General features: G+C 38.0%; 1 protein-coding gene across 7 annotated transcripts in view; it reads right to left on the bottom strand.

The window, feature by feature from the left end:
• Positions 1-21,217, bottom strand: part of ANO4 (anoctamin 4) — a 178,266-nt gene that overhangs the window by 36,690 nt on the left and 120,359 nt on the right. For all 7 annotated transcript variants that reach the window (XM_042026794.1, XM_042026827.1, XM_042026783.1 and 4 more), the window contains 6 exons: positions 16,560-16,666; positions 14,594-14,649; positions 13,944-14,065; positions 7,481-7,615; positions 6,642-6,738; positions 6,059-6,119 (listed from right to left, as the gene is read on the bottom strand). In XM_042026794.1, the coding sequence (XP_041882728.1) occupies positions 6,059-6,119; positions 6,642-6,738; positions 7,481-7,615; positions 13,944-14,065; positions 14,594-14,649; positions 16,560-16,666 (578 nt within the window). The remainder of the gene's footprint in view (positions 1-6,058; positions 6,120-6,641; positions 6,739-7,480; positions 7,616-13,943; positions 14,066-14,593; positions 14,650-16,559; positions 16,667-21,217) is intronic.

Below are 21,217 nucleotides of genomic sequence, written 5' to 3'. Positions count from 1 at the left end.
AGGACAGAGTGATCAGACACAAAGGTATTGGCTTTTCTGCAGCGCTGACAGACTAATCGAATATAAAGGATTTGAGGAAATTCCCCCTTTGACATGACAATTGTGCTTCCATTTTGTGATGGAAAGAACAATCAAGGAAACAGTAATAACATAATATGCTCATAATCTGAAGATTAATACTCAGCCTGTTTATAGTTACAGGGGTTTTAAACATTTATTTTGTGTAAAGGATGTAGAAACTACCTAAAGCTAACAGAAATCAATGGACAGGCTTCCTCTCCCACAGTGAAATTTGGCTCTTTCCTTTATTGCTCACTGAAAAGCAGCAGATTGATAACCAGAGAACATAAACCTCTTTGTTCATGAGCTAGCACAGTATCAGCTGTAACAGTGTCACAGTAGTCTGGCAATATGCTCCACATCCAGTCATAAAAGCACCTCCTTAATGATCTGTTTGCCCTACTGCAGCATATTAATAAAAATGGGACATGATACTGAGTACTGGCATAAGTTTGGCAAAAGTTAATTTTTAGACAGTAAGAATTATGTTTTATTGTACTACCCAGTGCAGCTAAGGTATATTTAGGAAATGAACACTACAAGCAGACAAGGTAAGGTATCAAAAGCATGTGTAAGGAAGCAAATATTTGGTTTGATGGCATTTTCATATATCATGTAATTCTTTTTCTGAAAGCTGGAATTGTGTTACACCAAGTAACAACCACTTTGATTTTAGTCTAATAAAGAGCCATGAGACTAATGTTTCTATAAATGTTTGTAATAACTGCAGTATGATTTGTTGTGATCAGCAAAACTAGTTAAGTGCTAATGAGGCTCCGCTGCTGCTGAACCACCACAAGGTTCATTCCTTGATTTTTTCTTCTGGTTGAACTGCTTCTGTCCTATCAGCTCATATTGAATTATTTTGTACAGGCTTAACAAGTAGTCCTGCACTTTTTGGAAACCTAGGAGAAAGAAGCCTGATTCCATTCCAAAAAGCTGCTGGCAGCAGAACTCCAGTAGGTGTTTGAGTTCCGGGCACAAACCTCTCAGATACATCTTTGTTGAACAATACTTATTTTCTTTCTTGTTTTTCCCACACCTGGAGTGAGGAATTTATACATATTATGTTTAGCATATTTAGCACCTGTCAGAGTAAGCATGTGCAGTTCCTGAAGCTCCTTTAGAAAGTTATTTTCTAATTGTTAAGTAGCAAATGTGATGTTCTGTACAATGCTGTTTTAGCTTTCACTGTGTTACACTTTCCTCCCTCTATTCAGGTCAGTACGAAGTTTTCCCTTGCTAGATATTTTAAAATGTGCTATAAATAACCATCTTTGATTGATTCACTGTACTATTGATGTCTTCTAAAAATACTGCATTTTCAAATTTCTCTGCTTATTTTCTAATTGTAATTTTAACTACTAATACTCTATACAAACTTCAGCATTCTTTTCTGACTTTGACATTCAGTAGGACACAGTTGCATTTTCCCATTTGTGTGCTTAAATCAGATACTGAATTTTCTCCAAAATTCCTGCTTGCAATTTTGAATTTCTCATTGGCCTTAGCTCCCAGATCTTTTACTAACTTTTGCTGTACTATGTTTGTACTACTTCAGAGCTCAACCTTGCAGCTGAGTCCTCAATATCCACTTGTACAAACAGCTGTCTTAACATCATTTCCTCAGATGCTTTTGTAACAAGTTGTGATCTTATCTCATAATGCAAATGGCCTCTTGTAGCAAATAGCTTTATCCTGACCTTCTCTCAGAAATCCTCTCTCTACTGTATTTCAGAGCACCATTTAATATATCCATCCTGACTCCTAGAATATATTCTATAAACCAGGAGTATTGCTGAAGAACATCCTTAACTTCTATCTCCTCAGAGAGCAGATCAATGTGAATGTTTTATGCTAGAGGCAAGATTTGTAGGAAAGTAATATCTTTTATTAGACTAAAAGATACATACAAAAAAAAATTGTTTTATGTTGGCATTTCTTACTGCTTGAAAAAAGTGTTAAACTCTTCATGCCAGGCCTCTTTTTCTCCTCCCAATTTTGCCTTTCAGTAAGTGTTCTAAAGCTACTTCCTTTATCAAAGGAAACATTCTACACAGGAAGAAATTTCAAAAAGGATTTTTCTTGCATCCCTTAGTCCCCCAAAGATGTGCACAGAGAGGAGCTACCAGCAGCCTACCCTGTCTCCAGCAATGCTTTAGAAATGATAAATAGCTGGACTTTCCTATTGAAAAGTTACAGAATTTTGCTATAGACCTTCAGGAAACATCTAGACAGTAATATCTTTGCAACAGGTTTCCCCAGTACCTCAATTTGAAAAGCAAAATCTACAATTCCATCTGGCTTTATTGAAACATGGTGACAGTCAATTGAGTGTCAAATTTACCTAGATTTTTCTAATGAGAATTACTTTTTTCCTTCACTTTGAATGTCTACATTTATTTTGAATTGAGATCTTTCTCTCATTTTCTGTCTTTGGTAAGAATCTCATTTAGGCAGTAAAAAGAGAGGAACTTTTCTTAGGTACGGGATCTACTTTATCCTAGAGCCCAACATTTCTCAAGGCATATATAAAGAACAAAGTGTAGGTGTTTCCCCCTAGCACAGAAACACAAAATATGATATTGTTTCCCTATTTTTGAAAGCTTTGAACATCTGGAAAATGTCATCAAGACTAGAGATTCTTAAAAGAAAAAATTATTTTCCAGCTTCTGAGATGATCACATCTCAATGAGCACCAATGACAATCTGTTCACCAATAAAAAAATCTTTAAAACTGTTGGTGATTACAGGGATTTACTTCTTCCTATAAACCACAGAGATTTATAGATTCAATCAGTTTGAAAGGGTATTTCCTTTCAACAAAACCTTCAATACCGAAAACCTTATACAAACTACTAATGAATTCCTGAAGTGCACTGAAGGGAGGCTACCTTTTGTCTTTTGATACATCAGTTAAAAATGAAAGTTGCTTTAAGTCATATGGCTGTCAGATATACTTTGGTAAGTACCATGCTTTTTTTCTATTGCATCAATTACTTTTACTTCTTTGCTTACACCAGGCAGAAATTAAATAAGTGAGGTGGAGGGTCAATATATTTTTTGAAGAAAAGTGTATTTCTATTCCAATATCTTCTGGTGCACTTAACAATTCCAACCTTTGATGGGTCTCACTCATGCCACAATGAAGCATTATAAAAGATGGGTCCCTGAGCTTCAGAGCCCTACAGTCAGGCTCATTGCTGCTCCACAAATCAAGCAGCCCCTGCTGGTATTTGTCATGGTAATTCCTCTCTGCAGCCTGGCCACAGCAGTTTGCTCATCACTTGGAGATGCATTTTATTTATATTTAAAATGGGAGCAAACCGCTTAATTCATCAACTAAAGAGGTCTTTAGAGTAAAAGGAGGAAAGCACCATACAGATCACCTCTTCATGGAAAGACCAATCTAGCCACACCTGGTTTTGAAGCTCCCAAGCAAATGGCTGAGGCTTCTCTCTCGAGATGGGAGCTTACTAATGGATCTAAAGACAGTGAAGAAAATACTTTGGATAATAATAAAACAGTGTGTAAACTCTGGCTAAAGAGGTAGCATAGTTCTATCTGCCTTTTTTTTTCTTTTGTTCTCTTTTTATGAAAGCTCTGCCATAATTATTTAATATGTTAGTGTCTGTCAAACTGGATCATCTGGAAGGCTGAACTTTTCACAGCCAATATTTTATGTGGTTGCCAGTTGTTTCATGCTGACAGCAAAAGCATTTCCACAACCAAACTACTCTTATTGATTCTTCTCTTCCTCTATGATTTACTGTGATGATGGCAAGGCCTACAGCTGCCAATAGGCCTGTTGCAGACTGAAAACCCATTTAACACAGGCAGTAAACCAACTCCTAAATACAGTACCAGAAAATCCCTGGAAAGTGTGACTTCCCTTATTCGAATGTTGCTTTAGCCCTATCTGCATGTAAAATACCTCCACAATCTCACTGTTTTCTCTGCAAAGTCGTCTTTAAGGAAGTACGGTTTGTGCGGAGCCATAGGATTGCCCCATTCCCCAAACCACACCTTACACTCACACCTCCTCCTGGTGCTGCCCCTCCCTCCCTCTTGGCAGCCAGCTCACAAGTACAGTGTAAGCCAACAAAAGTGGTGGCGAAAGCTCTCACACCAGCTGCTGTCCTATAGTCTCTTCTCCAGTAGCCAAATCATGCAGGGGGCAGCTTCTATTGTATTTTTTCTTATCTCACTGTGGCCTTAGGTGCTGTAGATGCATGGGTGGGCAGTGCATTTCTCAGTCCTGGCAGGCTGGTGTAGAGATTGCTGGAGGGAATTGGGTCTGGGAGTCTGACAGTGATGCTGAAGGAGGGGGAGCAAGGAGAGGCTAACCAGAGTGAGATGCATGAGAGTCAACCAGAGTTGACTAAAGAGAGGAAAGAGAGAGGGGCTACAACATTTTGTAGGCAGGCATGTTCAGCCTCCTCAGTCTCCTCAAAGGCAGCGACCGCAAGGCAGGACTGGGCATGGTTACCTCTGTGAGGGCCTCCCCTCACCTAGAGTTGCTTTTCCTACAGCCCTGGATCTGGGCCCTGCTAAGACGCAGAAGCCATGCTGTGAGCACAGCTGTTTTCTGAAAGCACTGTTGTTGTTAAGAAGGAACAAAAGCACTGCTGCAAAAATCTGCACTCCAAAGACATGCTCACCAGCAGCTGGGAACACTGACATAAATGTTCAGCAGTGTTAACCCATCACTTTTCCTACCTAGAGGTGTCCCTGACTGTACACTGTCTTGGAAATTCTCAACTTCAGTGAACACATGGAGAAGGATATTGGAAAAGCTGAGTAAACATCTAAAAGGACTCTTTAAGGCCTAGAAATTTTTGGTGATTCTTAGCTCTATGTAGCTCTAAAACAAAGATGAATTATCAGGCAGATACATAAAATCTGTATGACCTGTAGATTCTTCCTAAATGTGATTTGCAATATCTTAATATTGTCAGTATTACATGAAATAGGCATAAATAGGCTTGATTGGTATACGACCTAATTTAATTAGTTAAATAAGACAAAACTGGAGTTTTGGAGGAAGGAACAGGGATAGACAGGTAGGCTAATCTATGTTGTCCTGGTGGTTCTTATGTTGCCTCCTGGATATTTCTTGTGGTTCAGTAAAGAGATTTGCAGTTTAAAATGAAGATTATAAAAATTACGTGGACACTTTTCCAAAGCAGTTGGAGATGTGTGAGTAAGAACAGGAGAACCATGACCAAATCCAGATAGCTCAAGGACCTGGAGCTGTGAGATGGATGCTGGTTTTGTGTCACCTCATTGAGCCATTTTCTATAGCTGTTAACCTTCTCCCAGAATGGCTTGGTAGCAGCTAAGAGCCTGGGCACGTTTAGGGACCGTTTGAAATAATTTTTTGTGCTGACAGAAATTACTGATTCCTCTTGCCTTCAATTCTGCCTACATGACATAGTAGGGAAAATAGTTGAGCCAAAAATAGAACATTTCTATGGGCAAAATTCAGCCTCCATAGCAACAGTTAGACCACATTCGGATCAATTTACCATTCAATGAAATCTTTTATTTATTTCATCAGAGTTTGCTTTAACTGCAACCAGCTTACATGGCTTTAAGTTTTACTGCCTTTCTGCAAGGTGGGGAAACAATACACACCTCATTTTAATACTGACACTAAATTGAGCTGCCCTAAGGTAAGAGAAGCCCTGAGCAGTAGTAGAGAGAAGGCCTTAGTACCAACGGATTTAAAAATGGTTAGAAATCTCCACAGAATTCTATATATAATCTACATAGACACTACATAACTGCATTCATGTTTTTGTTTTAATTAAAATTATTATCAAATAAAAATTTGGCTCAACCAATTCCATCTTCCTTTTGCAGAAACAGAAAAGTCTCAAGCCTATATTCTTAGTGTCAGAAAAAAAAGTGTGCTGGAAAATAAAAAGGCCTATGTTGTATCACAACCTTTAAGAAAAAGATGGTGCAATTACTTAATATCAAAATGAAAACTTACCCCAGACTGCCATGAAAACAGCAAAAAAGACAGTAGCTCCATTGTCAAAAAGGTGGGTTACCTGAAAGATATATTAATAATGTGATCAATTTGTGATAATAAGCCTTTATTTTCTATTTTCACCTACTAAAATTAATGTGATCATGAGTTTAGCTGGCCTGACAATCCTAAGGATCCTTCCCTTGACATGTGAAATCCACCTGTGAATTGACAGGACTATTTGCCATCCTGGCCTGGGACTGACCCCTGCCAACACCAGGTGTGAGCATCATTTCAGACCCAAAGCATTAATGTTATGGAGCCACATACAGAGGATGGATGAGAAGACAAAGACTGATGTCAAGGACACCATAACACATAGCTCTAGGACACGACCTCCGAGGCTGCTGAATCTCTAAGTGCAAATAGCATTCAAATGTTTTACAACCCAAACTAAGTATTGGTGAAAGACAATGTTAATGTTGGCTGAACTTGATCTGTCCTTTCAAGATTTTATCTACCCAAGCTCACTAAAGACAAATGCAAAAGGCAAAATTCATGCTTTTATCAGGAAGCACCTTGATTTGCATAGCCTAAAACATACCTTGGCATAAATGCAGCTGTCTGACAACCTCATGAAGGGGCAGTATTTATCACATATAGGACACATTATGATATCTGTAGCTTGGCAGATTTCTTTACTGGAAAAATAGAAAAGACAAAAATTAATAGCTTGATTACTACAACAATCTGCACAGCAATCTGTCTGAAAATGGATTGATAGGCTTTGCTAATATTCAGTCACTTATTGAACAAAACTGGTCTGTAACTGAAGCCAAGATGTTCATAACTGCATGTGTATAATTAATATTTGTTGACTGTCTAAGACTACAGCGTTTACAGTCATAACTGCAGAGTGCAGTTCTCCAGGGACAACCTAGCAGAATCTCTTTACCATTTCCAGCTACTCCTTGAGTCAGAGTGACTTTTGGTAGGGGGAGGTTGAGCATAACTGCAGACAAAGTTCAGTTTGACTTATTCTTGTGGCTTAAGTGCACAAAAACTTAGAGATGCAGCTCTCAGCAGAAGGTCCAGGGGTTTCTTCATCTGAGAAATGCCTCTCTCTGGTGGATCTTTGGGAAAGGCCTTTTAGAGAGCAAAAAATCCCCACTCTTGTGCTGGCCTGTTAAAGAGTAATGAAGTTTCTGAGTTGCCAGCACCACTAGCAACTGGAATTGGGCAAGAAGCATTTCCTTTCATCCCAATTCAAGAGCATAAAACATGGGAAGTTTGATACTGGGTACCTTATGAGAACTACACAGTCTTTTCTTGATTGTTCATTCAACGGTACAAAATGAAATAATTAACAGCTTGTGGGAAGATCTCTTAAATTATTCATAGTAACCCACAGCTGCAATTTCTTTATAAAAGTTCCCACATTACCTGACTTGGCAGTGGTTCAAAGTGGTGACTCCATACAAAAAGACAAATAATCCAATGAAGGCAGCTGGGAAGAGCATCCCTGTGTACCAGCCTAACCAGGCAAAGTACAGCCCAATTTTCTCACCAAAGTACCGTCTGTTTTAAAACACAACACAGCAAAGTTACCTGCTAATTAGTATAATCTACTTAATCTTGCTCATTATTAGAACAAAAATATTTCTATCATATCTGAAGAGTAGATTAAAGAGAAGAAAAAGCCTTCAACTAAGCTTCTAAATCCACACTGAGGGACCTGCCCCAGGAATGAACTTAAAACATTAATTCAAAAATTCAATAACCACAGTTTACAGTTAGATGAGTGGAGACCTCATAAAGGAAACACTGAGTTACTTCTAAAAAGCTAGTTCTTTGTATTCTGGAAATTGATGATCTGCTTTGCCTTTTGGCTGTGTGAATGTACTGCCCAAATAATTGTATTGAAATCAGTTTTATCCCTAAAACTTCTACAACAGCAGAAATTATTTGAGCTCAAATTATTTCTAAGAAATCAGTTAACCAGAGTTCATTCTCCAATACAGTTTATTTTCATTTGATTACTTATTTTCTTAGCTCCATTCTTGGAAAATTAATTTCATTATTCTACTGTGGTGGAAAGTGTAGTGCATGTAAGGTCCATCATTTTGCAATGATTTGAGGAAAGCCATCTTAATTGATCCTAATTTATTAAATATATTGCTCAAAAACTAGCAGCAAAGTGGCCAGAAAGTTCCTTTTTGCTACATATTCATTAGCACTTTTCCTCCTCCCAAACACAATCAAACCTTTATTTATGTGTTGTATCAATACATCAAGCACACAAAAACCTGCTGAGGAGGAGAGGAGCATCAGCAGCAGAGGAGCAGGCTCGTGTATTGTCCTGTGTCTGATGTCTTGTGCACAGTAGGCTGAGATTTTAGGGGACTATTTGCAAGATTGGTTTAAATGAATGAGGCAAAATGACATGCTTGTGTTTCAGACTTAAACTTTCATATCCACTCAATTTGAAAATAGTCACTGCTGGAAACCCATTTTCACCCTAATGATGCAACTTCTGATCTATCCAGAGAGTAAATGCAGTGAGCCAGCACTGCTGGCTCCTCTATGCTATCAGAGAACATTGTTGGCCAAACTTTCTCAGTGAGAATGGAAAGACCTAGGTCTGTCTCTAGCGCTGGATGCACCAGAGGACGCTTGGTCTGGACTGCAGAAAATTAGCAGTTTTCAAGTTGTTATTAAAAATTTCCTGTTTGAGAAATTCTGCCCTGAGCTCATGCTCTGCTGGAAGATACTGACCTGCAGTGACTATTTTCATTTGAGTTTACCACCTCTGCATAAGAACCCAGATATTGTCATTTTGTTTTTGTTCTTCTGTTATTTAACAGACTCAAATTCATAGGCTAAAGAGATAGTAAGCTAACAATAACATGCTCAGTTCTGACAAGGGCAGCAGGTCTGACTGTAAAAAAACCACACTGCAAACTGTATTTTAAGACCTAAGAGTATTAATGAAACCTTTGTCCTGACCATTTTCCTGGCACCTAGGATGTCAATCTGTGCCTGCACCTCCAAAAAGGCAAACTCACATTTTGACCTTACTTTCACTAAATATTTATAAACTATTTTTCTCCATGTACATAGTTCAAAGTAGCGAAGTCAACCTAACCTTCATCAAGCTTTATTTTTTCACATCATTCCCTACCCTCAAGGATGAATGCTTCCTGGCTCCAACCCTCTAGCTGAGAAGCACTAATGGCAAAACCCATCTCCTATCCTGTTGAGTCCTTCAATCTAACAGTGCAAATCATAGTATTCTTTTCCATCTTTGAGATCAAACACCTTCATCCTAGATGAAGACCCAAGCAAGGTTCAGTGTGTGCATAAAGAAGACTGTCCATGACGGGGAGCAACCCATCTCTGAAAAGTAAGGAAAAGCCATCTGAGCTGGGTCCTAAAAATGCATGAAAGATGTTGATATTTGATACATATTGGTTTAAATATGGAGAAACAACCTTGATATTCCATTATTGCCCTTTGCAACACAGCTGATATTCCACAGGCACATGCTGTACTGCTGGAATTTGCATCTGGATCAAGTTAATATATCATGTCTTCTGGGCCCATAGTTAGCATATTTCTCCTTTTAGTCTCTGCTCAGATACCACTCAGTTAAGTGCTATGGAAACAAACTATGCCAGTAAGAAGGTCTTTGGAGGCCTTCCTAGGTACCATATTCAGAGCAGGTCTACATTTATTTCAATATGTAATTCAGCTGGACCATCATGACCCTCAGGGCATGAAAAAGGTTTAGAGATACCTTTGTCACTCCTTTCAATTTGCCCCAAATACTTGTTTGAAGAACAAGCTCTTTGTTTCTTCTTTCTGTCGCTATGTAAAGAACAGAAATTTCATATAGCTTGCCTCACTGATGGCAGTTCTCTCTGAGCCAGAGCTCAGCAATGTACACAAGGAATTCCAGAGGTTTTTTCTAGAATGCATAACTGTGCATTACTTCTACCTAAACTTCACGTGTTATCATTCTGCTCATGTCAAGGCCTCTTTGAAATTTTCCAGCATTGGTAACATCCTTGTGTTCTTGTTAACTTTGCTAATTTATTACTATCCAATTTTTCAGATTATTAATATGGACAGAAAAAAATTGTTTGAATTTTTAATGGTTCTCCCACAGAAAATTTTCTCCACAACTAACCTAAAAAGCAGAGACATAAAAACCCCCAAGCACCTAATAGAATAATCCATCTCTCCTATCCTTATATATGCTGTACCATCAAAATAATAATAAAAACACAATTTCAGCTTCTCAGTTGTAAGCTAGCCTGTATCATAGCCCTTCAGTACCAGTTACCTTAGAGGTGAACTGTATATCCCCTCAACCCATTCCAATGGTAGAGCCATGTCTTAATTGGGTTAAGATTTCAATATCAATATTTATCAATAAGGCACATTTTTGAAAATTAGTAAGCTACAAAGTCTAATTTCAGACCTGTGAAATGTGATATTGGATTATGCTGTGTTTAATGACCTTTATTACAGAATATTTTGCTTTCAGCATGCCTAGAAGGAAGGATCTAGAATATTCATGGATCTAGAATATAGACAGATCAGGGCTCAAGCCAAGAACCTATCTATTTTCATTAACCCTTTTGCAAGTAAGAATGAAATTCTGTACAGAACCTTCTACATCACAGAAACTAGAGCTTTCCAGCAGGTGTTTTGGACATATGAAGCTCTCACAACAGAACCAATGGGGTGGGTAGGAAGGCTTGACAGGAGATTGAAAGGGAGTAGTCAGCTTGCAGTCAAGACATTTAATGGAGCAAAATGCAAGTTGCTCAGGCATCAGTTTTTGCTTCCAGGCTCATTTAGATAGCTTTACAACCACTTAAAAACCATAGTTTTCTCCCTCTGTTTTTGTCCTGTGAATTACATGCACAGGCAGCAGCAGGAGCAATTTGTGCACAATCAGGAGGGAAACAGCTATGCACGTAAGTGTGAGGAGGTGATCCAAAGTCCCCAGGAATCACTGTAACTGTTTCCATTGATTTACATGGTCCCAGAGCATATAAATATAATAAGTCCTGTTTCTTTCTGATTACAATCAATTCTAAGGCTCATAAATTATTCTTGTAAATATCTATAGACACTAAATTCCAAGAGATGTGTAATTAAAGTCATGGTACCACATCTGTCGATTAGCAGGATTGGCTTTGTAAATTATGCTTAGTCTGCATAAATTATGCATAAATTATGCCATACTGCCACATGTTTCAAAGCAGAGTAGAAGCAGAATCATGCAATTCCCCTCAAATGACTTTTTCTCATTTATTTTTAGTGACTAGTATCTCCATAACAGCCAGCTGATGAGATTAAATGAAATCTGGGAGTTGCCAAATGGGCAGCACAGGAGATGGAAACTTCATTTTAACAGCTAAGGAAAAAATAAAACAGCAAAGAAGCATAAACATTTTCACTTACCATTGAGGCAACTTGACTTTAAGGTAGAAATATCATATCAATTAATGACATAATTGGACTATCTACATCTAATTTACTTCTTAGCCTTTCCAAAGCATAATATTAACTAGAAGTGTAAGTTCTGGTCAGATGTCTGTGGAAGAATCAACATCCAGACACTCCTTTTGTATACATGACAACACTACACCCTTCAAGCACAACCCCACATAACTCTTGTTATGGGATAAAAAAAGATTTTCCTGCTGTAGAACTGACATGAAAAAAGCTTCTTTTTAAAGTGTGCCTGCTGAGACGCTTCCAAGCAAAATGAACAGCAGGTCTTGCTGGTGTTATCAGTTCTTCAAGGAAAAATCTCCAGCTCAATACACATATGAACTGCTGAGAGTGGCAGTAGGCATGGAAGGTTCATTCACAGATGCTGGATTACTCACATTTCTTTATCTCCTCCTAAATCTTTGAATACTCTGAAAATTCAGCAGGAGCTGAGGAAATGTGAGTAATCCAGCATCTGTGAAGTGAGAAGAAAAAGGCATCCCCTTTCCCTATTGTGTCACCCCTCCTTCAGTGAATTCATCACAGCTGTGGATGTGTTCCAGGCAGCAAACAGCAGACTGGGCTGGGGCTGCAGCTTTGGACCTGCTGAGTTTGGTGGCTTGTGACTCAGGCTGCTGTCAGTGCTCAGGGAATCTCACTACTGCCCTTGCCCCTCTCCTCTTTGGGCAAACACCTACTCGGCAACCACAGGACACTCATGACCTCAGATAGGGGGTTTGTAGCAATTGCCTTTCTTTTGTTTGTTTTTAACAGAATTAAAAAAAATCTGTCTGATGAAAAAATAAAGCTTCTTAAAAAATCTTAAATTTTAAACTCAGTCTACTCAAGAAGGTTGCTATCAAGGTCCAGAATAATCATATCTCTAACATTGCCTACTCTGTTATCATTTATTCTCATACTTAATAAAAACCTTTCAGATGCCTGATCATCAAATTAAACGAAACACCAGATATTGCCTCAACAGCACTTTCACAAACAAGAACAAGCCTTGACCACTATGGACAAATGATTAGAAAACTCTCTAGAGATAAGTTATTTATACTGTGATATTAATATCTTATTGTGTACTGGGAAATTGAAAGCAAAAATCCCCTTCAGTGTAACTGTTGGCTCCCCCATAAATCAGCAATTTCTATTGTGTAATTTGACAAAAATTCCATATTTCTATTCAGTGTATTAAAAAAGAAATAAAAAGCTTTTGGGATTAAATTATGAGATTTAATAAATTATTTTGTAAAGCATTAAAAAATTACATGACTCAGTAAAATTTTTTATTGTATTTCTTGGTGAACTTTTTATCCATGGAAATGAAACTCTCTGTTTTATGAAATGGATAGTTTTTATATGGCCTTAATCAGTAACACTGTCTGTCTCCAGGGCCACCCTCTAGAAATCTTTCATCTGGAAACAATTTTGAGAATAAATAAGAGCAAAGTTTTCTATTAGTTACAGGACTTATGAAAGAGGCAATTAATATGCTGGACCAGCTGCATGTTGTGAATGACCCTTCCTGATGGCCAATGTGTCTTCAGTGCTCCTGACACATCTGAAGACTTTATTAATAGGCTCTTGAAGCTCTGTATTCCTCTCTTCAAGTAGAAAAATCCCATTACTGTCCAATAATAGTTCTGCCAACACGATAAGTAAAGGCTCTGGCTCTCTCTATATGCGCAAGAAATATGTAATTCTCTATTAGTGCATGCAAGGCTATTTGAAAGCACTATTTAAGAGGCCTATAAGAACTCGGAATCACATCTCAGCTTCCTTGTGTTTTTTTTCTTTGCAGACTACTTCCAAGATGAATAAAACTCCAGACAGTGGTGATGTAGCTGGTCTGAATTAAAGGGCAGTGGTACAGAGGAGACTTCCACCACTAGTGTTGCTGGATACGGTAGCACATTCAGAACTGTCAGTTCTGCTCTGTGCCATTTGTAAGCATCATGAAACTTCATCCAGAGCTCATTCTGTAGTTGTTTTTCGGAAGAAGAAAATCTAGTTGATGAGAACCTGTCATTCACCAGAGCCGTTCTCCAAGGAGGAAGAACTCCTCCTGTGGACAGATGTCTAATCAGGTATATCCAGGCTCTGCAGATCTCTCTCTTCCTTTTTTTCTCTCTTAAATATTCTGCAAACACTTCATTTCAAATTATGGTGTCAGGAAACTCTAGAAGGAAACTTCTTTCACTTTCAAGTCCTTGTACAAGCTTTTCTATATATACATCTTTGGATGTAGTGGCACCATGAACTAAATGGTTTCCCATGACTTCAGGATCAGTTTTTAATGAATTAACGGAACTTTTCATGGTTTTGGCAGAAGTGAAACAACCCGTGCTCAAAGCATCTATAATGTGACATAATAAAAGCAAGTGAGTCTTACCTTACAAGATCCAGTGGCTGGTACTTATACCACACTCCCCAGGAAGCCCAGCACTCATAGAGCAGGTGTCTGTGGTTTTCTGCCCCATGGGTTTTTATTGAATTCTTACTTCTGTAACTTCCCTAAAATACAAATCTGGACATTAATGAATAACAGCAGCAAAAAAGAATATTTAAGAAATCACTCTTACTAGCAGTATGGATAACACAATTTATTCAAACTCCATACTTGTGCTCCAAAAGCTAAATATGACATTAAAAAAATATCAACTGATGTCACTAAGATTTGAGATTATTCTTCCTAAGATATTCATAATAAATTATATTCAAGTCATAGGCTATAAACACAAAGAAAATCTTTGGAGAATCTCAAAAAAAACCCCAGAGCATAATGGCTTTTCCTCTTTGAAAACATAATGATATATCAACTCAAATAGTTTTTACAGAATAGATCCAGAAGGACTTTCTTTACCCATCTCTTTTTGCAAGAAAACACCCCTAATTTTTCCCCAAGGAAAAAAGCACCGATAAATGGAAACATGTCAGAGGCAGACATTAAAAAGATTGAGGATAAATGATTACACAATTAAGAATTCATTTTGTGGCAAATGTCTGTTCAAAAAGAAAAAAAAAACAAACTGAGAAAAGTACCTCATGAAGAGGAAATGCAGCTTCATAGGAGCCATTACTGAGCAATCGATTCAGACCTAAGAATCAAAAGTATTCAATTATTTACCAATAGGAGCAGAAAAATTGCTAAGCAAAAAGCAAAACACATTTTCATAATAAACTGACTAAATGAAGATTGAAGCCCATTGACAGTACAAGATACATGTAGAAAAACTAATCTTTTATAGATTTTGATAACTAAGATATAATAAAAAGAAGGACATGTTCAAATATTAATCAGAATCTATCATTTATTATGCTGGAGGTTTAAAGATTTGTTCGCCAAATCCATCTTTAGTGTAACTGCAGTGAAATTGGAGACTTCACACTAGGTTTAAAGTTTTACCTCATAAAATATTGTCTAACAAAGCTGTTTAGATGAAAAGCTGCATATCTTGGGAGCTAAAAATTTCAGGGAAGGTCTCGACATTTTTGAATTGCAGACCACTAAAGCAACTGAAACTCTTAATTTCCATATGATAACAACTTTCTAAAATATGTTCAGTTTATGTCTTACAAAAGTTGCTGGTCAGACAAAAAGGAAGAAGACAAGCTGCAGCAGTGCAAGACTAGAAAATAAACAGGAACCTGAACCAAAATCATTCCTATGTGGCACAAAAAAGTAACCATACACCCCACTCACTCAGGGCTTGTCCCTCTTCAATGAGAGCCTTGAGAACTAATATCTGCTGAGATGCTGGTGCTTTTCACTTGGAAAATCACCTAAATAGGATTGAGCAGTTACCAGGCAATGCAAAACAAAATATCCACACTAAGAATGTGAAGGTGTTTGAACTCTATTGACCAAGAGGTGTGGAGTCTTGATTCCTTTCCTAATTCACAGAGGACACACAGCAGCAAGGACACAGCAACGGGAATATCATATCAATATGAATATTCAATATGAATAGCACTTTCTGTGGTGGCATCAGTACCTGCCTGGCAGAATATACTTTCTTCCAGTGCCTCTGGCAAAAAAGTAAAACTTGTACAGCTGAGCTGGGCTTTGCTCTGCCCAGCGATCAATGCAAGGTTGTGTTCACTGTAGGTACAGCACAAGCTGACATGTGAGGGATTGGGATCTTGCTGTAGGCAGGGACTGCAAGTGTTTGCACCAGATGCAACGTCTGCTCTGCTTAGAGGTATTGCTGCCCTCATCCCAGCAGCTGAGAAAGAAAGAAACATGGGAAGTTTTGGGATATTTCTCTTCCTCTTCAGGAAAGGTGAGGTTTAAACAGCAGGGAAATGAAAGAGACTGCAGAGTTTTATGGAGATTGTCTCTATGTTTCTCTCTGTGTGGTACTCAAGCAGTATGTGCTCCGTACCACTTGGCAGGTGACCACTGTTTCATATTCTATCCCTCCTCTGTCACTGCCTGCTCTCCTGGATCTGTGTACGTGCCACTCCAAATGTTCACTCCACTCACTAATTGAAAGTGAAGACACAGTTATGCACAGCAGTCTTGGCACTGAGGACATCAGTGGTGAACTCCCTTTTGACTTACAGCAACAACAGAGATACAGAGTCTTCCATCTCCCTTAGGGATGGATAGGTATCCAGGGAGCAGCCCTGTAGGCTGAGATGTAGAGCAGCACAAATCTTGCCATCCTTCTAAGCAAGTTTTTATGAAAGAGTAGAAGTTTTCCTGCATGAGTCTCTCTGCTTCTCCACTGCTCGTAATCTGTTCATATTTCTTGTTTAAATCAGCCTCTTCCCTTGCAGAGGTGATAAATCCCCTGTGGCGACATATGCCTGTGAAAGCTGACTGATATTACATGGAAGTGATCACATCTTCCAGGCAAAGCCCCCACAACAGCAGTGGTTGAGATGTAAACAGGCTAAACTGAGGTGATTAAAAAGGAAGGAGAAAAGTCTGTTATGAGCCCAGGAAGACTTCTCCTTTCTTTTTTTTAATCACACATTTTAAAGCACATTGCTCAGTACTTACCAATTTTGTTTTTCCCTTCTTCATATTTCACTCTTTGTAAGATATGGTGTACAATTCTACTTCTTGTAGCATTATTGAAGAAAGTGTCTTTGTTGTGTATTATGAAACTACATGAAAATAAAAACCAAGGGCATCTCAGAAACATATAATAACATGTTTAAGGCAAATATTTAGTTCCATTACTTTCTGTGACACTCTAAAAATCTACAGTATGTAAGCAAGTGCAAGAAGGATTAAAGACACTTGATTAAGAGATGATTAGCCAGGTGAGATGCTGTCAGTATCAGTATTCATTCTCTAACAAAGAACATCTAACAAAGATGGAGAAGTCTGGAGAAAGATAGAAGATATTTAAGTACTCATTATGGTAAGCATCACTTTTAGGTAATTCACTGAAAACCACAAAATTCTTGCACAAAAATTTGCAAAAGCATATCTTTGTAAGTGCAGCAGTAGAAATTCACATTCCATTTCTATTCCAGGCTTTTTGTTACACTTTACCATTATGAGCCAGCTGGAAACATCTATTGGTAAACTACTCTTACCAAAAACTATTACTGAATAATATGTTAGAAATGGAAAGTATCATATACTCCTATATTTGGTCCTGGAAGCTAAAATACAGCAGAAAATTAGCTTTCAGACACCATTTATCCAGTTAATATTCTGGTTCAATGTTCAATAGGTTAGACAGAATTGTGGTGAGTCTGAATGTATTTTTATAAAACCCAACAAACTCTGTGGATAGGAGGCAATATTGTTTTCCTCATCTGTGTTTTTGAAGAGCTGCAAAATTGAATAAACTGATAAATAAAATGTTACGGTCATAGAGGTGTCATAGAGAGATTGGTCTGTAAGACAGCACACTAGACAAATACAGCCTTAAATGAGATCATCTTAATCAGGAGCTTGGCATGGACTCACATCATCTTCTCTTTTGCACGATGTGAGATTCACTGCTCAGTTTTCCCCTCAGATAATTTTACTCAAATGAAAATCTGCTTTTTCAGAATGAATCTTTACCCATGGGAAATAATATATGGCTTTGCACCTCCACAGTAATTTTGAAAAACAAGGAGTTCAACTTCTGGACTTTGAGAACTTCATATGCTCCTTCTTTATTATCAAAATTCTCAGCTGAATTTTCAATACAATACAACGTGTACATAAGTTCCTTATGGGCTGCTTCAAAGGCAGACAGTAAAAAAAAAAATCCTATAGTAAAGATATGTAAGACAAGTTTCTCCAAGAGCTCCAGAAGTAATGAAACCTGGTTTTCTAGAGGTTACTATCTCATGTCTCCTTTGCCACTTCACCCCAGATAATCACAGGCCATTTCTGTGTCTACAATCTACTCATTACTGTAGTCAGTACTTCCGGCTTCCTCCCACATCCCTACTATTCCCAAAGTCCTATGCATGCCCTAGAGTACCTACCTAAAGTAATTTGATTTATGCATATTGGCTGACCACCATGTGCACGCTGATTTACCAGTGGGCTGGTACCACACAGCAAATACAATTGGTGTCCACTGGCCACTGCCTTTTCTGCATAGGAACAGTTTTGGGACACTATTCCATTTCAAGCTGCTGTTACTCAAAATGTATGTCAGACTGAGCTTATCTTTCAGATGCATAAAGATAAGCAGGTATAGAGATGTATCTTTACAGCTGCATCTGTATCAAATTCAGTTGAAAGTAATCAGTATGTAAAGTAATAACTATTAAAAGCATTTTGAGAAAAAAGAACTACGGTCATCATGTAAGTTTTAATGCTGATAGAAATTATATATTAAAAAAACCCCACCTAAACTCTGAAGCAGGTAGAACACTGTTGTTTTCAGCTGAAGCTGGAACTCTGTATTAGGCTGTTTTAGTAGCAGCAGAAACAAAAGCAGGAGTAAAACAGAAATGAACAATTAGAGATTTTTGCTCTTTATTTAATTTTCTTTTACTGACTGACTTTCCAAGATCTCACTTCCCAAACAGGAATAAATGTAAAAGAACTGTGAAGATAACTTCACAGATATCAAAACACAGCACAGTAATTTTCATTCTGACTTAGCTATGAGTTCTTGTAGGATACAACTGAGAATTGAATCACCTTATCTGGGAAACTTGCAGCATGGAACCAGATAACACCTTAATCTATTTTCCTTGTAATACAATGTTATTTTGCCCATCTGTTATCACAACTGTCTCATACCGCAACTAGAGGTAGTCATTTCATCGTCTTTTCTGGAGAACTTATTTAGTATTTTTTTTGTATTTAGGCATTTCTACTTTCATGAGTCATTAATGCAAAAAGGCAAAAATCAAGGATTATGCAAACTCTAAAAACAAAGAAAGAATCACTTGTTTAAAGAAACACTTAAGTCATTTGCATTCATTTGCAAACTTAGCAATTGTGTTATTATAGCTTTTGATCTCACATGGGCAAGAAGAAATAACCAGATGTGTCTGTGAAGCAGATGTAAACACCTCTGTATAATAACTACCATGAAGAACTCTGCCTATTCCAGAACTAGCTGAAGCAGTCCTAAAACACGTGAGAATATGAGCTGCAGAGGTTCTGACCTGCCCAGTCTTGTGCCAGTAAAAGGCATCTGAGGGCAGGAGGGGGAGAGGAGAGGAAGAACTCACCATGATCAGAGTGGGCTAAAACCACGCCCTTGAGCGTTTTCCAAAGTTATTCATGAAGACATGGATGAAGAAGAGATGCTAGAGTTCAGCAAAGGTGAAAAAGGAATGCCAGAATGAATCCTCTGGATGTCCTGGACCATCCCTAACCATACCATTATTTCGGGATAGAATTGCATGTGGTAAAGTTTAAAAAATAATCCTCGCTTATTTTTGGACATAAAAATCATAGGGCTTTTTTCATTTGCTTAACTCAAATACTCAGGTTTTTTTCTGTGAAATTGTCTGTAGAGTAGGCTCAGAAAGAGCAGCATCACCATAATCAAGGGGGCAGGGGCCTCTGGCACAGGAAACAAAAAGAGTCGGACATGACTGGAAGGCATTGAGAGGTTGAGAACATCTCAGCTAGTTGTATCTGTGTGTTACAGTATCCCAGTTGGACATTGACATAAATGAAGACAATGCCAGGGAGGTTCCAATTTATCTCAAAAATCACAGGAGTCGTTCTTGTCAGTGAGAATCAGGCAGCTCAGTGTAGGACTTACCCCTTTTAACCACCACCCCTTCCTCCCATGCTTTATGGACATTTCTTCCCCTCAAATTTTTGTGCTTCAGTTTGTCTTATTTCTGAATGTGGGTGGTAAATCCATATTCACAGAATAACCATCAAATCTATTCCATGTTCTACAGCATCCAATGAAGAATTCAGAGGAGAAAGATTTTCTCAGTCTGTGAAGAACCTCACACTTCAAATTTCAGTTCACAGGGGCCAGAGCTGAAGATATTTTCAAACTAGGTACACATAAACATTTATCAGACATTACTGAGCTATGAACTGTATAGAGCAGAGGCTTTCTAGCAAGTTTTTTAACCCTTGTTGCTGTTAGGTAGAAGAATTTCCTCAGCTGTTCTGTTTCTGCTGCCCTTGTTAGATTTTCAACATGCACAAGGATCTGAATATTCGTAAGAGCAATACAGCTTGTTTTCAAGCTCAGTAAGGGTTCATTTATGACACTTTTCACGAAAGGTTTTGACCACTTTGTCATCTCATTTGTAAAACAAAAAATAAGCAAGGATTAATACATTATAATTTTTATTACCTGTGAAGTTAATGTATAGGTAGATAAAGCCAGTGATTTGTTCCACAACAGCTATAATCATTAACTTGGTCCAGTAAGCCTTATTTGTGTGAGATGTCCTTACTCAAAATGAAAATCCCAATGAAGATAATGAGAGTACTTTTGGAACGAAAGGTTCCAGAGTTGATCCTTAATTAAAGTCCCTTTTAAAAATGTCATTCTGGAAATATTGCTCTTACATTTACACTGTAAGAGACATGAAGAGTCAGTGAAGGTTAATTGCTTTGAAACCGTATTTGTAGCCTTCTTAACTAGACTCTGAACTAGAAATTTCAAACTATCTTTCTGTGGATAGCAAAGCACAGCAAAGCTAACTGTTGTCTGAAGAAAGGCCTCAAATTAGTGCAAATTCAACCAAGAAAAAACTACCAATGAATTCCTGTTCATACATTCTCTTTGGTAATTTTGCAGGTTGTACAAACCCTTTAAGGGTAAATTTAGCTCTTGAATCTTTGAAAACACATTTGAAAAAAAAGTGGGTTTACTTTTCTTGTTTTATTTTACTTTATATATTTTGGAAAAGCAAACGGCAGGAAAAGGCTATTTTCTGCTTTACTGGCAAGATATACAAGCTGAAAGCTGAACACCCATGGTCTGGTGACAAAGCTACAAAGGGAGGATGGATGCATGCACAGATCCATGTGTGTCTTTGCACCACAGGATCCACAGACACTGAAACATTTGATGTCTGACACTCACCATATCTAAAAGTACCTTCTGCTGGAAGCAGTACAAACTAAGAGCACAGATGTTGTTAGAAGGAGTAATCTCTATGCGAGTAGTGTACTCTTTGGCACAGGAAAAATGCCCAACCTTCTGTATGCCCAGGTAAATCACTGAGCCAACAGCCAACCTATTATTGGCTGAGGCAATAGCAGGT

Source organism: Corvus kubaryi, unplaced genomic scaffold (genome assembly GCF_017639235.1).
Source record: "Corvus kubaryi isolate FWS band 111438036 unplaced genomic scaffold, C.kubaryi_AGA036_p1.0 129, whole genome shotgun sequence".
NCBI classification, from domain to species: Eukaryota; Metazoa; Chordata; class Aves; order Passeriformes; family Corvidae; genus Corvus; species Corvus kubaryi.
This window is presented reverse-complemented; position numbering and strand designations above follow the sequence as displayed.